General features: G+C 43.3%; 1 protein-coding gene across 7 annotated transcripts in view; it reads left to right on the forward strand.

The window, feature by feature from the left end:
• Window positions 1–8,418, forward strand: part of TTLL7 (tubulin tyrosine ligase like 7) — a 127,510-nt gene extending 119,092 nt beyond the window's left edge. For all 7 annotated transcript variants that reach the window (XM_050963497.1, XM_050963498.1, XM_050963499.1 and 4 more), the window contains one exon: window positions 2,221–8,418. In XM_050963497.1, coding sequence (XP_050819454.1) covers window positions 2,221–2,338 — 118 coding nt within the window. In that variant the 3' untranslated portion in view covers window positions 2,339–8,418. The remainder of the gene's footprint in view (window positions 1–2,220) is intronic.
• The last annotated feature ends 12,734 nt before the right edge of the window (window positions 8,419–21,152 follow it).

Consider the following 21,152-nt stretch of genomic DNA (forward strand, 5'->3'; position numbering starts at 1 on the left):
AAGTTACTATTTTGTATCTGTAGCAGCATAGCTGTCAGGATAACTTTCATTAAAAGCTACAACCAGTCTGCATTTATCTCAAAAAACATTACATTTATATTATGGCTACACTAACCAATATGTTCTGCCTAAAGAAGGGGCTTCCTATTTTTTTTATGGGAAAGAAACCCTTTTATATCAGCTGAGTTTGCTTTTATTTGTCCAGCCAGTCCTAATATGTACAAGGTAACAGTGACATTATTTCCCTTAACAGTAACCACTACACAATTTCACGTTGCACCTGGGTTTGTATTTTTAAGCTATCAAAGAAATTATATTAAAGGATTTTCACTGCTAATAATAATTTTGTTGACTGTGATATAGTATGAGTAAGACCCGGTAAACTGCAGCATATGGGCAGAGAGTGATTTACAGCTTCCTTTTTTTTTTCTCATAACTTTGTAAAGTTTCATTTGTATAGCTCTGTTGGGCTTTCTTGAGAGGGAAACTATTTTCAGGCTACGTTTATGTGCACTTTTTTGGCAGCTTTGTCAGATACATCTCCAGTTGCAATTGGCTATTTATACATATTTGGTGCTTTACACATTACTGTATGTCTGATTCCCAGTGATACTGTTCCTGATGGAAAACCAGTCATTATTTTAACTTTATTGCATAGGACAAGCTCAAAAATTGTTAAACATATTTCAAAAATAATTTTCACTGTACAGTTCAGTGGTCCCAGAGGTCTGTTATCAGACACTATTGGGAATACCAAGGTAAATGATCAATGATGTTTTCTTCACAAACCTTCAAAATAAAAGTAAAAATGCTGTGAGAACACAGCCAGACTTCTTTTCCAGTCAGGATACTCAAATCTCATAACACAAGCTTTTTTTAAAAAAAGCCTCTGGCCTTTTTGAATCCTAACAAAATTCACTTCTAAAAGAAACTTGAAGGAATGTGGTCAATCCCCTTTGCCCCTGCTGGTTAGATCCTTAAACTTTTCCAGACAAGCATAGATGTCACATCTCGTCCTTCATCAGAACTGCTCAGATGTTCTTGCTCCCAAATCCTATGAGATACTGAGCACCTCCGTACAAAAGGTGCTTAGCCTCTCCTAAGATCAGACCCTTTGTTTATAGCAAATTGATTAGCCTTTGGCAATAATGGCCTTCCTCAGGGCTTAAACAAACCAAACATTTACAGTTTCTCACAGAGCAGATGTTTCCTATAAACAGTCATGACATTGCCTCTTTCCTTGTGATTAGTAGGATTAATCCTCAGAACTCTTTCAATGCACTTGCTCATCATTAATCAATGTGATTCCCTAGAATGATGCTACATTTTTTAAACATACATTATATAATCTGTGGTGTATGTAATCTGTTTGGGCATTGCGCATCACTCATGAAATTTTGATTTAATGTGGATGTTTTGTATAGTTTTTTTTTGTGCTCATCTAATGAGTCCTCCAATTAATTATAAGGACTGGTAATAAGAAACAGATTTAAAAATGAATATTAAGCAACTGATGAATGAATGTTTGCAATGTTGTCTGAAATAAATCCTTAGCTAATCTGATTTAAAAAAAATAACTGAGTCACTGATTAATGATGAATTAGAAGATTAAAGAAATCTGGGGTGTTTGCATTACTTGGATAGTGGTGATGGCCTGCCACTATTTAAAACAGCTCGGGATAGACAAATGATTAGAGCAGAAAACTGGGATTCAAAACTCCATGTATTTTTTTGCCTGTCTTTGCCACTGAATTACTGTTTCACTTTTTACAGGTCAGTTCATCTCTTTAGGTCTCAGTTTTTAACCCATTTTTAATCTGGGAAAAATAATACTGTTCTAATTGAGATCCTTGGGTGACAGGTTAGAAATAGCTTTGGATAAGTGACTGGTCTTCTTCCCCCCCTTCATCCAAAGGGCTGGCTATTGCAAGCATTTAACATCTTTACCATTAAGAAATCAGTGGCAAAATATATGACCCAATGTAGGCTGCAGTTTTGCTCTGGCTGTCTATAGGTTGTAATAATAAATAAATAAATTATTTATTTATTAAACCATTTCCTTTGTTGTCTGAGGCAAAGACCTGCAACACGGTGCTCCGTGTGTGAATGTACATGAAGTCTGACATACCAAGATTATGTGAGGCACCTGAATGACTAACTCCTTTTGCCTTTGAATGTAACCTTTTCAGTTAAATTCTATTTTTTTAAAATCATTTTTAGGTATTTGCTGCCAGGACCTTCACAGCTCATCATGAAAACATCCTTCAACTTTATCTGCACTTCATCTGGAATGCCTCACTCTAACATTTTGTTTACACGCAGGTATAGCCACTTGTGAAACAAAGGGAAGGGTGCCATGCTTGATAAATAGTGGCATTCCGTTTTTCCACTTTAATTTGTGAGGGAGCTGAATATAAGCCCTGTTATATATTTGTCATAGTACATAAAATAAAATTTTAGCTAAAATCCTACTGTAAAAGCATAGACTTTCTGGAAATGTAATAAACCTTGTTAAGTTGTTTACACAAATATGTGAATGTCTAGATCTTGCTAGGTTTATAAGTAATTCCCTCCTACTAGAAATGTTATTTTTGCTGCAATATATAAAATGGAATTAATCTTGGAGATCCTATTACAGTGTTAAATTTAGGTACAATACCTTTTAACTTGAAATATATTTATTGTAAATCATGCTGTTTATTCTTTCCTAGATGATAAAAAGCCTGTTGTAGAACAGTAATAATAATTAAATATAAGTAGTCTGATCATTTCTATAGCACATTTTAAAATATTATAAGCAAGATCTAATATACAGACATATTTGTATTTCTCCTATGAAATTACAAGGTATGTGTAATAATGTTGTTTTTCAGTAAGGACATAAAGTATCTTTTAGTCTAAATGAAGACAATCCAGAGGGTAAATATTCAAATATACCAGTTCTGGCAAATAGCTTCTAGTTGGATCCTTGTAATAAAACAGAAGGTAACGGTTACTGTCAGATCTTCCTTCAACCTTCTTGTGTCTTGTGCCTTTCAGTTTCATTTGGGATCAAGTAGTAACCTACAGCTCATAAAAGAGCTATGCATATTTTCTTCTGTTCTGCTGCATAAGTGATGAAGCAGACATTTTTCAGAATTACTGCAGTGCCACAGTATCCTCTTTAAATTTTAAAATAGTACTGTTTGGTTTGGTTTTCACTGTAGGGTGCATTATATATTGTAGAATGTATACTCTAATGGACAGTATTTTCTAGACTTGCCGAAATCCTAAGAAAATGGTTGAAGATACAGTTAATTAGATTTCTGTTACTCAAATTCAGCTTTGCAGACCTCGCTGAGTGACACAATAAGAGTTTGATATCGCCATGTGCCAGATCCTGAAGGCAGAGGTGATCTGAAGTGTGATCTAGAAACATAATTTTAAGAGTCTCTCAATATCCACGTTTGTCCCATTAATCCCTGTACATCAGAGGTCCCCAAACTGTGGGGCGTGCTTCCCGAGGGTGGGGCACCAAGGAACGTTCAGAGGGGTGTGTGGCAGGCTGGGCCAGCTCCCACAGGGGGTCGAGAGGGAGGGTCACTGAGCCCCGTGCACAACTGTGCTCCAGCCACAGCTCCAGTTCCTGTCTACAGCCTTGGCACGGCTCCGCATCTGGTTGCGGGCTTGGCTTCGAGCCCCCACTGTGGCCTGGCTATTGCCCCGCTCCCAGTCCTGCCCCGACCTTGGCCCCTGGCTGCGTCCTCAGGCCCAGACCCATCCCCCACGCATCCTCGGCCCCATACCCCTGTCGGTGTCCCCCTCCCTTAGCTGTGGCTCTGCTCCTGGCCATGGTTCCAGGGGGCTGCAGACAGGGGGCACGATCCACAAAAGTTTGGGGACCACTGCTGTACATGTACATCCTAAGAAGTAATTTAAAAAAATTAATCCAGTTTGTAACCAATTAACTGCCTTGTTCCTGTTTGGTGTCAAATGCCTGTTCACTCACTGGTGAAAGTGGTTTTACAAATTTCTCTTGTAGTTGTTTTCCAGAAACAATGCAATAAATAGGGTGGTAGCCTAATGGCCCTTCTGCCAGAGCATTACATGCCTTTTCCTACTCACCAACTGGGGACATTAATATTTCTCTGGGATGGATTTTTGAAACCTTGGCCAGAGCCTACCAAATAGGGAATTTTGACACCTATGCTTTTGCCTGTCCAAGTTCCATACCTATAGGATGACCATTCATAATAGCATGACTGTTCCCTAGATACGTTTTTAAAATGTACTATGCTTTCAAAATTTAACTCCGAGGCTGATCAGATTCAAGCAGTCTGCTAGAATTTCTTCCTCTTCCATGTTAATGCTGGTTTACTCACCCAGCATGCTACCATCAGTCCACTTGATGTATCGCTGTGGGCTATACAGTGATGGCAGCTGATAATGCAAATTACATGTGATTACCTGTAAAACCTAACAAAATCTGTAAATCTGTCCCTCCAGGGAGTGCTAATGTACAGTGGTCTCCACAGTATTCTGCTTTTGGCCATGGGGAAGATTTTGATCAGTGTCCAAAGGTGCTGAGCAAGGAGACTGGGCTAATTCTGCCAGCAGTAGAATTTTTAAAAGTAGGGCATTAAGTACAGATACGCAAACTAGGTAGAACTAGGGAGATCAAGGATATGTGTACACAAAGGTATCAAGTGATTGGTTTAAGTTTTCAAAAATGGTTTTAGTTTCTAGCAGATGTTGTTTCATGGTGTTCTTATTTCTGATGAGCCATGCTGGAGTGGTTTTAATAGTTATTAAATCAGTATTTCAATATAATAATCCTAAATGCTTTTAATCTCTTCCACGTGTATGGGCTGTCTACTGTATAGTTAAAGGGGACTGTGTCAGGGGACAGTTACAATCAGGTTCTATAGGATAGTATAAACCAACTCACCAGCCAGTGTATCAGATAACAGGTTTCAGAGTAGCAGCCGTGTTAGTCGGTATCCGCAAAAAGAACAGAAGTACTTGTGCCACGTTCGAGACTAACAAATTTATTTCAGTGTATCAAATAAAGGTCCCAACAGCAGCAAAATTTCAGTTCCTTTCTTCAAGGGTAGGGTTATAAGTCAAAACCAGGACCGTCTAACTTAAATCAAACCAGTAAACCACATCATGCTGCTTAGCTCATTCAAAGTCCTTTCCCTTCACCCAGGGCCTCTTGCAGATCTCTCTGTAACTGAGCTGCTTTCTGATCGTTTATCTGAGGAGGAGGTAATCTGCAGGCTATCACCTGATTCCTGACCTCAAACCCATCCCCTGATAGGCGGCTATTTAATCATAGGTGGAGCTAAGCCTATCCCTTTTAAAAGGCCATCCCAACCTGTGAGCAGGACCACAACTATATTTCCAAATTGTATTAGAGTCTTAGACATGTTTTAACCAAAAGAGGGGGCAACATGGTTTTAATTGCACTAGAGATAGGCCATACATGTACAACGAATGACTAAAATAAGACTAGTTGTATATAACTTATAATAAGTTATCACAAAGAAAATGCCAAATTATTATATAAAAATAAGATTTTGTGTAGCTTTAGCACATGAATGCTATATATTTTAGATTAATACAATGTTTCCAAGCCTGTGGGTAGACCTCCACTATAGCCCTTAGGGAGGCTTAGGAAGGGAATCATTGGAGGCAGGGAAAACTGCATTAGCCTGGATCTATTCTAACCAGCATTGAAACTCTGAGCAGATAATGAACAGCAACAGCCCACATTTTCCTTCTAAGTAAAAGTGCTCATTTTTCTCAGCCCACTGTGTAAGAGGGTTCTTAGGATAAGATACGCTAGTCACCACAAATAAACTGCAGATTTCATATTTTGAAAGTCCTGGAGACAACCACCTTGCTAAAACAATATTAGTCCCTTTTTGAGGGACAGACTAAGCCTTTTGCTTTAGTAACTTTACAATCTTGAAAAACTGCTGATATTTAGACAAAAGAACACATTTTACAAGATACTTTTGATTATCATTAAATCATTATTAAAGTGCATTTCCCAACAGTCCTGATTTTTTTTGCTTTGTCCCCTGACAGCTGGGACTGTAGTATTCTGTTCCAGCCACTCGTCATCTTATCTTGCCACTGCTGTCTCCCTGTTCGGAAGGGAGTGTAGAAAGAGAGAACTTCTCATCACATACACACCTTGCCTTCAGGAGCAGAGACAACTTCAGGCCCTGCATCCTAGGAATTGGGAATGGGAAAGAAGTGTGGGCATCATTGGGAGTAGATGAATCCAGGGGCAGGAAGTGCAGTATGTGAGAGAGGGACATGAAAGAAGAGGAAAAGGGAGAGAGGGAGGAATAAAAGCTGGAGTGCGGAACAAACCTGCTAGCTGCACCCTCATGATACCAGAAGCAAAGTAGCACACCTACTGACCAGCACCATGGTTAGGGATGACTGTGTGGACCTGATGGATCCCTCTAGGTTCGGAGAAGCATCCAGGCTTCAGGACGGTGTTTCCTCACTTGTTCAGTCAGGGTACTTTACACGGCTGTGTCTGTGCTTTTGTACAGGTCTGTAGCTTAAACTGTGAAAAAATATTATTGCAACTACTGATGCTACATCCCAGCACAGTGTGTGGGGCAGAAAATGTAGGATTTGCCCATTTCAGTGTTATAGCAGATGCTCAGCGACCCAGTGCCGTGCCACCCATTGGAAAACATAACTCATAACCATAGCCTCCACCCACCCCGCCAAAACCTAGCCCATTATGTGGATTTTTGGACTGATAGAAGAGCAGATGTTTAAAAAGTCTGAAACTGTCTGCTTATTCTCTCTCTCTCTCTCTCTCTCCTGTTCCTCCTCCCTCAGACCCTTAGTTTATCAGAAAGCAGACACAATCCTCAGGGATCTGGAGGCTTGTAGCTGTCAGATACCTGGGGGCTGACTCTGCACATGTGTTTGGCTCCCATTCTAGACTATCAAAGTTACATGTGCTCTCTGGCTTATTTGGAGAATTGTTCCTCTAAGTAGCTTCCAAATATTGAAACCAATTTAGAAACTGGTTTGCTGTCTCTCATACTGTGTGCTAGTGTAAAAATGACTATACTTTAAGGCAGGATTGACACCTCTAGGACCATACTGAGAAATACCAATTACAAAAACTTAAGATTTCACACTTTATTTGTGATGACAAGCACTTCTTACCGTGTGAACATTTAGCCTGATGATACTTGCTCTTACAGCCTTTACTGGGAGAAAATTTCCATTGATGTCTGTAGGTGTTTTGTCTGTATGGATTGTAGAATTGGCTTCCAGGAGTGAGCAAAACAGGTGCTGTTTTCCTTAATGGAAAAGCTACTGGTGCCAATATGTTAATAGTTTGAGTGTTCTAAATAAAGCACTAGGCCCAGTAATTTTCCTTCCTAAAGAAAGTGCAATATAAAACTGCTTCTGCAATTCTTGGTCACAAGCTCAGGAGTCCAAATACAAAGGCAGAACAGTATAGAAGACACTGTATTTTGAAGCATTACTTTTCCTAGGTAATGTAAGAAAAGAACCTGATAATCATACCCACTTGGTGGACTTTGGTCTTCAGGGTAAAGTGCTGTTTGGAAATGAATTTCTTCTCTTCATGATAGAAACATCAGTCTGTGCTATGGCAGTTACTTTTCTGTGTAGGAAGATATATGGCTAAAATCTGATGTGTAAGTCAGACTGAATGATTTCTTAGGACAAGAACTTCTAGGAGTTTTTGTTTTTGAATAATAAGGTAAAGATTGGGTTTACATGTTATCTCTCTTTCCATATCTTCTACATGTAAAGACTGAATTGTATTGGAGTTACATAACAACTAATTTAGGCCATGGCTACACTAGAGAGTTGCAGCGCTGGTGAGGGGGTTACAGCGCTGCAACTTAGGATGTGGCCACACTTGCAAAGCACGGCCAGCGTTGCAACTCCCTGGTTGCAGCGCTGGCTGTACACCCGGTCAAGCCTCCGGTGTAGGGATTCCAGCGCTGGTGATCCAGTGCTGGTCAGCAAGTGTGGACGCCCACCAGCGCTTTTATTGACCTCCGGGGTATAAGGAGGTATCCCAGAATTCCTGTCCACAACAAACCGGAAGAAAGGGAGAGCTCGGAGTTCAGCCAAACTGCTTATTTAAAAAACAAACACAGCTCCTGTTTGCTGAGCGAGGGGAGGCAGGCAGGGGAATTACTTTGGAATGTTCACAGCTGTTTGCTTGAAGAGAGAAACAGCACTCTCACACGGCAGAGGGGGAGGGGGAAGTCCGTGGTGAGCAGTTGCTTATCTGGTCTGACGGGTATTTAGAAGTACATAATTTGCATTTAGTGAATGAGAGAGGAGTGGGGGAAGGGAGTTAGAACTTTTAAAATGATTGAAGGTAGGCACTGTGTGTCTTCCAGTCCTTAGAACTTGCAAGGCGGGGAGCTGAGAGCAGTGTCAACTCCAAAAATCCATTCTGTCTGTCTCCTCCACACTCCCTGTCACATTCCACCCCACCCCCCTCTTTTGAAAAGCACTTTGCAGCCACTTGAATGCTGGGATAGCTGCCCACAATGCACCACTCCCAACAGCGCTGCAAGTGCTGCAAATGTGGCCACACTGCAGCGCTGGTAGCTGTCAGTGTGGCCACACTGCAGCGCTGGCCCTACACAGCTGTACGAACACAGCTGTAACTACCAGCGCTGCAAAACTGTAAGTGTAGACATGGCCTTAGATATATTGTATGAAATATTGAAAAAGAGCTGACTTGGAGCTCTTGGATTTATTCCCATTTTCAGATAAAGTTAATTTTTAAGAGTTCTGTTAACTTGAATATTTTTCACTCTTCTGACTTGCTACTATTTTTATTGCATTTTTTCTGTAAGAAAGTTTTCCTGCATTAATTGTTGTTCTTCATCTAATTCTTTGCTTTACAGGTGGTCACCCCAGGCAGAAGGCCAATACAAAGTCTGTGCACCATTTAAGTTCCTATAAGCCCTCAAATAGTGCCTTTAGTGGGACTTAATGGAGCATGAGTTTATGCTAATCCTCAGCTTAGGCATGAATTTCAATAGTTCAAGGGAAAGGGGCAGTTAAAGGAGGATGTTCCCTCAGAGGTAAAGAGTCTGATCCTTTTCTCCTGTAGCCAAATCCTAAAAGGTGCCGAGTTCCTACAACGCTAATTGATGCCACTGGAAGTTACAAGTACTCAGCACCTCCAAGGAGGTAGCTTATTAAATTCAGTGGTAATTTTGCCACTTATGCCAGTGGGCGCAAGAGCAGGGTCTAATTGTGAGGATTTTTTTTTTCTCCACTGTTCCTACTTTCAGAAAAAAAGACATTGTGTTGAAGAGAAACCTAGAAATGTTTTAGTCAATGCTGCTAATGTTTGTATTTATATTTATTAAAATTTTCTGATAGGACATACTGAGAATGGTGTCAGGGTCCTGTTTGGATCTTGTTACATGGGTACAAGCACTGTGGATACTAGACAATATTCTGATTAATTATTTGGATAATGGATCATAAAGTGTGCTTATAAAATTTGCAGATGGCACCAAGCTGGGAAGGGGTGCTAGCACTCTGGAAGACAGGATTAGAGTTCAAAACAACCTTGCCAAATTAGAGAATTGTTCTGAAATCAACAAGATGAAATTCAGTAAAGACAAGGGCAGAGCTCTTCACTTAGAGAAAGAAAAATCAAATGCACAGCTACAAAATAGGGAATAACTGACCAGGTGGTAGTACAGCTGAAAAGGATCTGGGGCTTACAGTGGATCACAAATTGAATATGAGTCAATAATGTGATGCAGGTGCAAAAAAGGGTAATATTCTGTGGTATGTTTAGTCTTGAGAAAAGAAGATTGAGGGGGGACCTGATAAGTCTTCAGATGTGTTAAGGGATGCTATAAAGAGGATGGTGATCAATTGTTCTCCATGTCCAGTGAAAGAAGTAATAAATAAAGAAGTAATCTGCAGCATAGGAGATTTAGGTTAGATATTAGGAAACACTTTCTAACTGTAAATGTAGTTAAGCTCTGGAATAGGCTTCCCAGTGAGGTTATGGAATCCCCATCTTTGGAGGTTTTTAAGAACAGGCTGCGCAAACATCTGTCAGTTTATGTTTACTTGGTTCTCCCTCAGCGTAGAGAGCTACACTCGATGACCACTTGAGGTCCCTTCCAGCCATATATTTCTATGATTCTATGGATTCCTGGAAGCAGCCCATACTCACACTATTCCAGACTCTCATGGGCTCTCTTGCACTGAGCAAAAGTCAACTACACCTTTTAGACTGTAAGCTCGTTGGAAAGGACTGTCACTTTCTGTTTTTGTTAAGTTACACAATAGGGTCTCACCCTGTTTGAGGTCTGTAAGTGGTTCTCACAGTACAAATGATAAATAACAGTGAAACTAGTTTGCATAGCTCCTTAAACACCCTTGATTATTTTGAATGTGTTTACAGCTGTATGGAACAAAAAAGGGGACATACCTTTGAATGAAATTGGCTCTGGCAGATCCCAGAACAATTATTTAGTATTTTACAGTGGCTCAAATGCTGCATAGGAGTCTTAGGCCTGGTCCACACTACACTGTTAAACCGATTTTAACAGCGTTAAATTGATTTAACGCTGCACCCGTCCACACTACACTGCTCTTTATATCTATTTAAAGGGCTCTTTAAATCGATTTCTGTACTCCTACAAAACGAGAGGAGTAATGCTAAAATCGATATTACTATATCGATTTAGGGTTAGTGTGGACGCAAATCGACATTATTGGCCTCATTCTTTTACAGTAGCTACCCACAGTGCACCACTCCAGAAATCGACGCTAGCCTCGGACCACGGACGCACACCACCGAATTAATGTGCCTAGTGTGGACGCGCACAATCGACTTTATAATATCTGTTTTATAAAATCGGTTTAAGCTAATTCAAATTTATCCTGTAGTGTAGACGTACCCTGAGTCACCCAGAGAACTTACCCCAGCCAAGAGCTAGACTAACAGCCACTATTATGAAGTAGAGGCCTGTAATTAAGTGACACACACCTGCCTTCTCCTTTCCAGTGCATTAGTCAAACAGCTGAGCGTTGTTGTAGAAGAAACAACACAGGATCATGGGACTGCTAGATGTGGAGTCTGTTGCTGAGCATGGTTTTGTACAACTCACAGCTGCAGATTTGTGTTAGAGCAGCGTATGCACTGATGTAATGTTAGTAAGTACAGTGATGCTGCTGTGAGGTACTGACTTCAATGAAAATTGAGGATGCTCCCAGGATCAGGTCCTAAGTGGACAAGAGCTGTCTGGTGTGCCAGGTGCATCTTCTTGGATCTGTGTATAGCACTTTCACTTAGGTCTATTCTTGTTCTGGGAACATGTATGGTCCAGGGTGAAAGTCCCTCAGTAGGGCATGGAAGACACTATTTCTTAAAGCCCTAGTTCCCTACATAATGCAAACAAGGAGGGGAATAAACCCAATAAAACTAAGCCCACCTAGTAATGGGCAGGGAAGTGTGATTTTCTTCCACCCCCAACTGCCCTCTCAGTCAGCTCTGATTCTTCCTTCCCTTAGTCAGGCAGCTTCAGACTGGCATGCTCCAGAGCAGGATGGGTACTTCTTCATGCAGGGCTTTCCCTGGGAACTGGAGTAAGCTCTTGCCCCACACTAATGTAGGGCGGGCCTCTTGCTTTCTACTCTCCTCCCTCAGACTGTCAGAATACCTCCAGCCTGACTGAAACAACAGAATATAGGGAAATGGGACAACCATCCCATGGTTTAAGGTCAGCCAGATTGTTACCAGTTGCTGCTGTTTTAAATGCAGTACACAACCAAAGACACTGCAGAAAACATAGGCCATTTTGGGAGTAGGTCTAAAGACTAAGATGATCTGATATTTGTAACAATTGTTTTGTACCAATGATGCTATTCTAAGCCTATTTGCACATCCTCCTGGTCTTTTTTTGTTGATTTGTTTCATTAGTCATAAAGTCAGCAGCAGTGTTATCATCAAAACCATGTATTTGGGTAACATTTAACATGAACCAAAGCCTGCACCGGGCAAGTGCCAAGTGTGGAGTAGCACAGAAACCCACATGTGGTCAGCAGCCCTTCCAGCACACCCTAGTGTCTTGCTGTTGTCACCCCCATATCCTCCTTTCATCTTGAAAGCAGAACCCTGTAAAGTCAAACACACTGACTCAAATCTGTTGGCAGCTGTTGACTCCCTATCTCCTCCTCCCTGTTAACATCAGTGCCCCAAGACTGCTAATGAGAAGCAACTATTCCCTTCACTCCACAGATATGCTTCTGAGGGTCATTGGAGTCTGTCCATGCATCAGGTGTCTTTTCTTTGCTCCATAGAAGCTAGGGCCAGCCCCATTATAACTATGTATTTCTGAAAAACAATGTAAGAACTAATGTTCTTTATACTTACTAGCTTACAAGCTACTGACATCTTATTTGCTCAAGTTATTTCAACTTTCAGAGTACTGTGGCTGTCTAGCATGACACAGGAAGGCAAAGATGCCACTGAAAGTTCTTTTGGAAGTGCAAATATTTTCAGACCTCCTTTTTCAGCCTGGTCAACGCATGCAAACAGTAAATATTGTATATGCTGTAACCTCCAAATGTTAACTGAATTGATATACATTTGGGGTCTGAGGATAAGGTTAATAATAATGAATTTGCTAACATGATTCAAACTGTCTTCATATGCTTTCCTATCTGTCTTTGAATGCAAACGTTGTTACAAAGAAAATGCTTGAAATGTCACCGTAATATGCAATTTACATAGTTTTGTCATGGCCCTGTATATATGAAGCTTATTTCAGTTACTCAAATATGTATAATAATAAAAAAACTGCCTAACATAAGAAGGCTGCAGTATGCAATCAAATGACTATTTTTGCTTTACAAACACTCACATTGTTTTAGCAGTGGAAAAAGCTTAGTTCCCAATTAAGCTTTCAGAATGATGGGATATATTTCACAGTAATTGTTGTCTTCTGCACTGACTTCAACAGCACTACAGGGATGACTTTACCAGCTATTAAAGTCAAGTCAAGTAAATAAAATCTGTATACATTTTTGTTTTAGTTGGCTGTAATATAACCTGTTCTAAAATTCTAAAAGGGCAGTTGTATATCTTCTTTTTTTTTTGGATCAAGCATTATAGCAACACCCAGCAGTGCTAAGATAGCTAAAGTTGTGTCAGCATTTCTGTTACATACGAGATTATACCTTAGTTGGATTGCAATTTAGCACACAAAATCTCAGCTGGAAGTACAATACTTTTACTATGGTCATTTAAACAACAATAAATTTGGCAATTTTTAAGTTTTGCCACTGTGGTTTTCCTTCTTCAAAGGAACAAAACAAAACTATTTGCTACTTTGTGTGTGTGTGTCATTCAAAAAGCAACTTTGATTTCTTTGTTTATTAATTGATGAAGCACTTGTTTTTAATATAGTTCAGGCATTGACTGGGCCTAGTCCTGCTGTCTTCATGCAGCTATACTCCTATTAACTTCAGTCCACAGTTTTATTCCTGTATGTGAGCAGGATTTTACATGAGTGACATTTTAATTTTGAAAACTGGCTACTGTACAACTGCTGCTTTTTGTAAGGAATCTTGCTACACATGCTCGTAATGCATTTTTATATGGCAAAGAGTAATAACTCCTTGGCCACTATGAATAGAAATATGGTTTCTATCTGTCTTGTCAACCCTTCCTTAAGGCTTGTTTTTTCATTTTGCCATCCTTTTTAATGATTAAAGGTAAATGAGGCACAAACAAATCTCTTAAAAGATTGCTGAAGATTGGGCTTAAATGGACAATGTGGAACATTCAGATATTTGAGATCTGACAGTTGTTCATTAACCTGCACTCTTGTGCCTAGATATTGTAAAACATGACAATTACACTGATCGCAACTGTGCGCTAATGCATAAGGTTATAGACGGTAGGCAGTAGGCAGGTCCCAGGCCACTTAGCGATTACAGGTCACATCCTTCTAAACTTTACCTTAGAACCCTAAGGCAACTAGTCCAGGTCACAAACCACTGTGCTTGCAGTACATAGCCTACAGACTTAACTGCATAAATGGAGCCAGTTAGTTCTATGGTGATCATGGTGGCCATAAAACTGAGAGCTACCTCAGAAAAATTATCACCCATTGGGATGTTAAATTTACTATTGGCCTCAGTGCCTCCAGCAAAACAAAACGAAAGGGTCTAGGGGTGCGCCCATCTCAAATCATGGAGGCCAAGTCAGAGGGCACAGTCAGAAAGAGGGTCTCCAAAAGCTTTTCAGAGTGTGCCCACCGCTTAACGGAGATTTGCTCGTGAACGCTTCCCCTCTCGTTGACAATCATGCAGGGCGCCTAGCTTCCAACTGATAGTTGAGTACCGTCCTTGTGGCACCTACAGCTGTCACTTAATGGAAAATTAATATTAGGAAAGTATCTAATCTATTTTTAGCATCTTTTAATGCAATTTAATATGTGGGAAGAGGAGAAAAAAAAATAGCACCATCTAACCAGCCAAAACTCCACGGATCAGCTTGGTGTAGAGGAGGTATAGAGGAAGCCTTAAAGAACTATTCAGCACTCCTTAACCCTGGGGGGCTCTTGCCCCTCCTATTAAAATAAATGAACAACCCCCTGTTGTGATATCACTTTCTGAAAAGCTTTGTGAGTCTGTGAAAGCTATAGGTAGTTAAGCTGCTGAAAAGTCTGGTTTCAGGAGCAGGTGCGAATGGGTTTAAGGCTTCAATATTAAGCTGGCAGGTTGTGATGAAAGCTGTCATGATGGATTCTGGAAAAAGCCATATGTCTTGAATCAAGTTTAGTCAGGCTCTATTGGGCTGTAATATTGCTGGGGCTGAGCAGTTGCTAATATTAGGATAAGATGACTTTAAAAGGGTCAAGGGCTGAAACAAAACACATTTCATGTGCAATAAGCTGGTAGCAGTGAAAATGCTAATATTGCTTCTCTAGCTTTGGTTGTATGCCAAGCTCTGAGAGACATCAGAAGCATGAAAGCTATAGAGCCAGCTCCTGTCTGGTCCTATGAGACCGCACAAGGAGCGGGGAAAGGGCACATGTAGGCTCCCCCTCTGGGTACAATCGCAACACAGGGACTGGTGGTTTCTAGTGCCAGCCCTAGGACTTCCCCACAAAAGACCAAAACATTTGCTTTCCCCCAATTTGCACTGGCCTGGCACAGGGATGGCACATCCTGCATTCTTTCAAAGGCTGTGTAGCACTGGTTGCAGAAACGTCAAGAGCTTCCACTGGGCTCTGATATTGATGACAGTACCACCACTGTCCTCTGTATCTCTCTCCTCAGAGCCTTGCTCTGTTCACAATCTCCAGCTCAGTGTATTCCCAAGTCTAGGGCCTATTTCCTGGGTGAGCAGGTTATTCTCCAACACATCATCTCTCTACATCCTTGAACTTTCATCTTTCACTGGTCACATGCCTAAGAAGCCTGTATGTTTTCCTCAAATCTGATATATTTCCCCCCTCTTCTCAACAGGCCTCCTGTTTCCATTTTTGCAATACTCTCCAGATCTACATTTATCTTTCCTCTCCATCTGCTGCCAGACTCGCATATGCATCCATTATCTTTCATATGCATTAGAGAAACTTCCCCTTGCCTGATCTCCCAACTAAGTAGCCCATTTCCATCAAAATAAGTATTCTTGACTGTCACGCCAACCTTTATTTCACAAGTGAATACAGCTTCACCTCAATGTACTTGTACCACTTCATCTTGCCTTAATGTGATCATTCTGCTTTTGCTCATCTCTCTTCCCTTTCCAGTCATCTTGCTCTAGACCAGTGCCTTCTAAAGCTGGTCCCCGGCTTGTGCAGGGAAAGCCCCTGGTGGGCCGGGCAGCTTTGTTTACCTGCCGTGTCCGCAAGTTTGGCTGATTGCTGCTCCCACTGGCCATGGTTTGCTGCTCCAGGCCAATGGGGGCTGCGGGAAGGCAGCCAGCACATCCCTCGGCCTGCAGGCTTCCTGCAGCTCCCATTGGCCTGGAGTGGCAAACCACGGCCAGTGGGAGCCGCAATCGGCCAAACCTGCAGATGCGGCAGGTAAACAAACCAGCCCGGCCCACCAGGGGCTTTCCCTGAAGAAGTGGTGGCCTGACTTTGAGAAGCACTGCTCTAGATCACTCTCAGCTCTCACTGTCCAGGCACTTTGCTCATATTACCCCCACTCTACTGAGCAGGCTTCTGCCTGAATTGTTTCTCAGTGAATGTTTTGACTTTTTCTAATTCTGTCAAAAGTCCTGATCCTGTACCATTATGTGTATGTGATTGAGTGCACCTGACCTTTGCAGCTCCCTAGAGGAGGCCCTGCCATCCTACTACACTCTACCCCAGGGAGGGAGTAGTGAAGGTGGATCCTCCAGGCCTGCCTAGAGAAGCCTCATGGAAATAGGCAATCAGAGCCCAGCAGACTCAGACAAAAGGAGCTGCAAGGCCTTAAATAAGTATATTTCCATATATTTATTTATCTTGTAGAACTAGAAGGGAACCTTGAAAGTTAGGGAGTCCAGTCCCCTGCCTTCACTAGCAGGACCAAGTACTGTCCCTGAGAGTTTATTTTGTGTGCCTCAGATCCCTAAGTGGCCCCCTCAAGGACTGAGCTCAAAATGCTAGGTTTAGTAGGCTAGTGCTCAAACCACTGAGCTATCCCTCCTCACTCCAGGTCAGGTCTTGGGTAGGTCCAGAGGGGCAAGGAAAGGTGCTCCTCTCTGGCCAAAGGAACTGGAGGGATAAATAGAGATTTGTTTTGGTTCATTTGCTTAAACTGGGGGAGAGAGGACCTGAGAATTTGAACGCTGAGTTAAGGGGTGAAGATAAAAGGGCAACATGGGAAGACACTCAGAGAAACAGCAGCAGCAAATGTGAGTGATATGTGATAGGTGAGTGATATGAGCCATATCACTCACTCATAGGATCCCTTGGTTGGATCCCAGATCAGTGGGCAGGCCCATCTCCCTGCTTGGGTTGCCTGGCATCCAGTTTTTGACCAGAATACCTGTTCATAAACAGACCCTGGTGGCTCCAATCATCACCGCTAAAAGTCTGGTTGGGGGCACAGTGGGGGCCTGGGACTAAGGCAGGTAAGGCCCTGGCTCTGTGTGGCTCCCAAAAACAGCCGCCAGGTCACTGTGGCCTCTAGGCACGTAGGTGGCCAGGGAGGTTCCGTGCGCTGCTTCCTCCCCGAGTGCCGGCTCTGCAGTTCCCATAGGCCGGGAACCGCAACTAATGAGAGCTGTGGCAGCAGTGCCTGCAGGCATGAGCGCAGCGTACAGAGCCTCCCTGCCTGCCCATGCACCTAGGGGCCACAGGGATCTGGCAGGTGCTTCCTGGGAGCCATGGTAAGCACCGTGGGGACCCCACAGTGCCTCCCGCACTCCCTCCCGGAGCCTGCACCTTCCGACACATCCCAACCCCAGCCCCAGCACTGAGCCCCCTCCTGCACCACAAAACCCTCATCCCCAGTCCCACTCCAGAGCCTGCAGCCCCAGCCGGAGCCCTCACCTCGCTCCTACACCCCAAATCCCTGCCCCAGCTCAGTCAGGGTGGGAGAGAGCAAGCGATGGAGGGAGGGGAGATGAAGCGAGTGGCAGGCGGAGCCTTGAAGGGACAGGTGTCATAAACAGTGAAGGGTTAATTTCTCTTTTACCTGTAAAGGGTTAACAAACAGAGAACCAAAAACACCTGACCAGAGGACCAATCAGAAAACAAGATACTTTCAAATCTCGGTGGAGGGAAGCCTTTGTGTTTTTTGGGTTTTGCTTTGTTCTCTCTGGGTCCTGAAAGGGACTAGACGTGCAACCAGGTTTCTTGCCAATCTCCAGACTACAGTCTCTTATATATTCAGAATAGTGAGTATTAAGTAGGAAAGGCGGTTATAGTCTTTTGATTGTTTTCTGTATTTCCAAATGTGTAGCTTTGCTGGAAGTATTTTAAATTGTATTTTGCTGGCGGGGGGGCCTTCTCTCTAGTGTTCATAAGCTGAAAGACCCTGTAACTTTTACCATCTAAATTACAGAGACAACTTTTACTTTTTTTCTTTTTATTAAAAGTTTTGCTTTTTAAGACCTGTTTGATTTTTTTCTCCTTGTTGAGGCTCAAGGGAATTGAGTCTGTACTTAACAGGAAAGGAGAAGGGAGGGGAGAAGGGTGGAATCCCTTTGTTTTAGATTCACGGAGCTTGAATCTGACTGTTTGTCCAGGATAGCCCAGGGAGGGAAAGCCTGAGAAGGAGAGAGAAGGGGGAGAACAAAACCTGATTTCTCTGTGTTGTGATTCAAGAAGTTTGAATCACGGTGATCTCCTAGTGTACCCAGGGCAGGAAAGATCTGGGAGGAAGAAAGGAGAAGGGAGGGAAATGGTTTATTCCCCTTTGTTGTAAGACTCAAGGAATTTGGGTCTTGGGGTCCCCAGGGAAAGTTTGAGGGGACCAGAGTGCCCCAAAACACTATAATTTTTTGGGTGGTGGCAGCATATCAGATCTAAGCAGGTAATTAAGCTTAGAGGAATTCATGCTGGTACCCCAATTTTTTGGACTCTAAGGTTCAGATTAGGGAAATATACCATGACTTGTGTGGGAAAGATGGAATCCAAAAGCCAGTAAGATTATTATTTTTCTTTTCTCTCTGCTAGCTGTTTGTAAGCAGGAGAGAGGGTTTTTAAAACTACAACCAGAGAAATGTTTTTTTCCTTGCTCCTTTCTGGTTGTCCAGAGAGACTGCCTGAGGGCACACACATTAAGGTTTAACAAGGGTCTTTTGTTAAACAAAGCAGGCTTAAGTGGTCAGCAACAGACTCCAGCAAAGCACATCTGCAAATGAAAGGGGTTTTTATTTCTTTTTACTTTACCGTGAAAGGCTAGGGAAAAAAAGTTAGAAAGGCACTGTTGCTAGGCAACCCCAAGAGGCAAGAGAGAAGCAGCAGTTCAGGCAGTAAACACCAGAGGGCACTGTGTAAGGGTCCGGTGCTGGGGCTTGTCCCTCTCAGGCGTGGCGGGGAGCCAGGGTGCCTCCCTACAGGCAGCAGTCTGTGTAGGCCGAACCCCGCAGCAGGGGCTGAGGGAAATAAAGGGTCTGTAAACAAGGCAGAATCCTGGCCCTTCAGCAGGGTCGGGTACACACAAAGTTTATAAGCCCAGGCCCTTGGGCAGGGCAGGCAGGAGGCAGTCTGGCTCAGGCCTGTCAGCAGGCTGAGCAAACACAAAGTCTATAAGCCGGCCCTGGGGCAGGGCGGGGCAGTAAGCAGTTCAGACTCAGACTCTCAGGCAGGGGCTGAGCAGCAGTTTAAACCGTAAGTCTATACAGAAGACCTCCTCAGGCCAGGGACAGAGGGAAGGCTGGCAGGGGGGACGCGGGCCCTCCCACTCCACTGCATCCCAACCCGGGGCCCTAGCAGCAGCAAGGGTTCGCTGCAGTCAGTGGGGAATCCTGGCCACAACACACTGACATTGGTTCAGGGTCCCCTGGAGCCAGGTTCAGCTACCCCCGGGCCACTTCCAGTCTCCCCCTCTCTAGGTACCTGTCCTCCGCTGGCGTTGTCCAGCGGGTCCCAGACCATGGGTTCCTCTGGATACTGGGCGGCGGGAAGCTCCAGCAGCTCCTCCAGATACCGGGCACGAGGCAGGTCAGGCCCGCGCTCCTCTGGGTAGTGAGCGCGGGGCAGGTCAGGCCAGCGCTCCTCCAGATACCGGGCATGAGGCAGGTCAGCGCTCCTCCGGGTAGTGAGCGCGGGGCAGGCTGGGCCTGGCGGGAGCTCGGGCACCAGCATCTGTCCTCTCCAGCAGCCTGTGGTCAACTGGGGCTGGGCTTTTATACTTCCTGTCCCGCCCCTTGACTTCCAGGGGGCAGGGACAGACAGCTGTGACTCTTCCTACTGAGGCATCTGCTCTGGCTTGTCCCTCTCAGGCGCGGCGGGGAGCCAGGGCGCCTCCCTACACATCCCAACACAAGAAAGCAGGAACCATGACTACCAAGGATCTGAAACAGGAACTGGCAAGCCTGGATGCAGAGGAACACCTCAGAGACGCCAACCACAAGCGAGACCTGGAAAGAAAACAAAAAGAAATAGAAATAAGAGAAAAAGAGGTGGAGCTGAGAGAAAGATGAAAAAATCAAAGAGGAAGCCTACGAAAGAGAAGAAGCAAAAGATGCAGACCACCAAAGACAGATGGAACTCCAGAGGGAGGCCTACCAGCAGGCCCTGGCATTAGACCAGGCTAAGCAACAGAACACAGCCAATCCTAACACTTCACCAGTTGTTGTTCCACATCCCAAAAAATTTCCCACCTACAAGGCAGGTGTTGACACTGAAGCCTTCTTAGAAAATTTTGAAAGGACCTGCCATGGATACAGCATCTCTAAAACCAGTACATGATAGAGCTGAGGCCACTGCTCAGTGGACCCTTAGCAGAGGTGGCGGCTGAAATACCTAAGGAGAACATGAACGATTATAAACTTTTTCAAACCAAGGCCTGTCATAAACAGATAGCTAAGGGTTAACGTCTCTTTCACCTGGAAAGAAGTATCTGAACCACCTGACCAGAGGACCAATCAGGAAACAGGATTTTTCTCAACTCTGGGTGGAGGGAATTGTGTGTCTGAGTCTTTTGTCTGTCTGCCTGCTTTCTCTGAGCTTTGGAGAAGTAGTTTCTGCTTTCTAATCTTCTGTTTCCAAGTTGTGAGTACCAAAGAGTTTGTTTCTTTTGTATTTACATGAATATAGTGGCTGGAGTGCTTTGATTTGTATTCTTTTTGAATAAGGCTGTTTATTCATATTTCTTTTAAGCAATTGACCCTGTATTTGTCACCTTAATACAGAGAGACCATTTGTATGTATTTTTCTTTCTTTCTTATATAAAGCTTTCTTTTAAGACCTGTTGAAGTTTTCTTTACTGGGAAATTTCAGGGAAATTGAGTCTGTACTTACCAGGGAATTGGTGGGAGGAAGAAGTCAGAGGGAGGTCTGTGTGTGTTGGATTTGTTCGCCTGACTTTGCATACCCTCTGGGTTGGGGGAAGGGAGATTGACTCGATGATTCTGGTTTCCAGGACTGGGAACGGAGAGGGGGAGTCACTCTGTTTGGATTTGCAGAGCTTGTGTCTGTGTATCT

This window comes from Gopherus flavomarginatus, chromosome 7, assembly GCF_025201925.1.
Source record: "Gopherus flavomarginatus isolate rGopFla2 chromosome 7, rGopFla2.mat.asm, whole genome shotgun sequence".
Taxonomy (NCBI): Eukaryota; Metazoa; Chordata; order Testudines; family Testudinidae; genus Gopherus; species Gopherus flavomarginatus.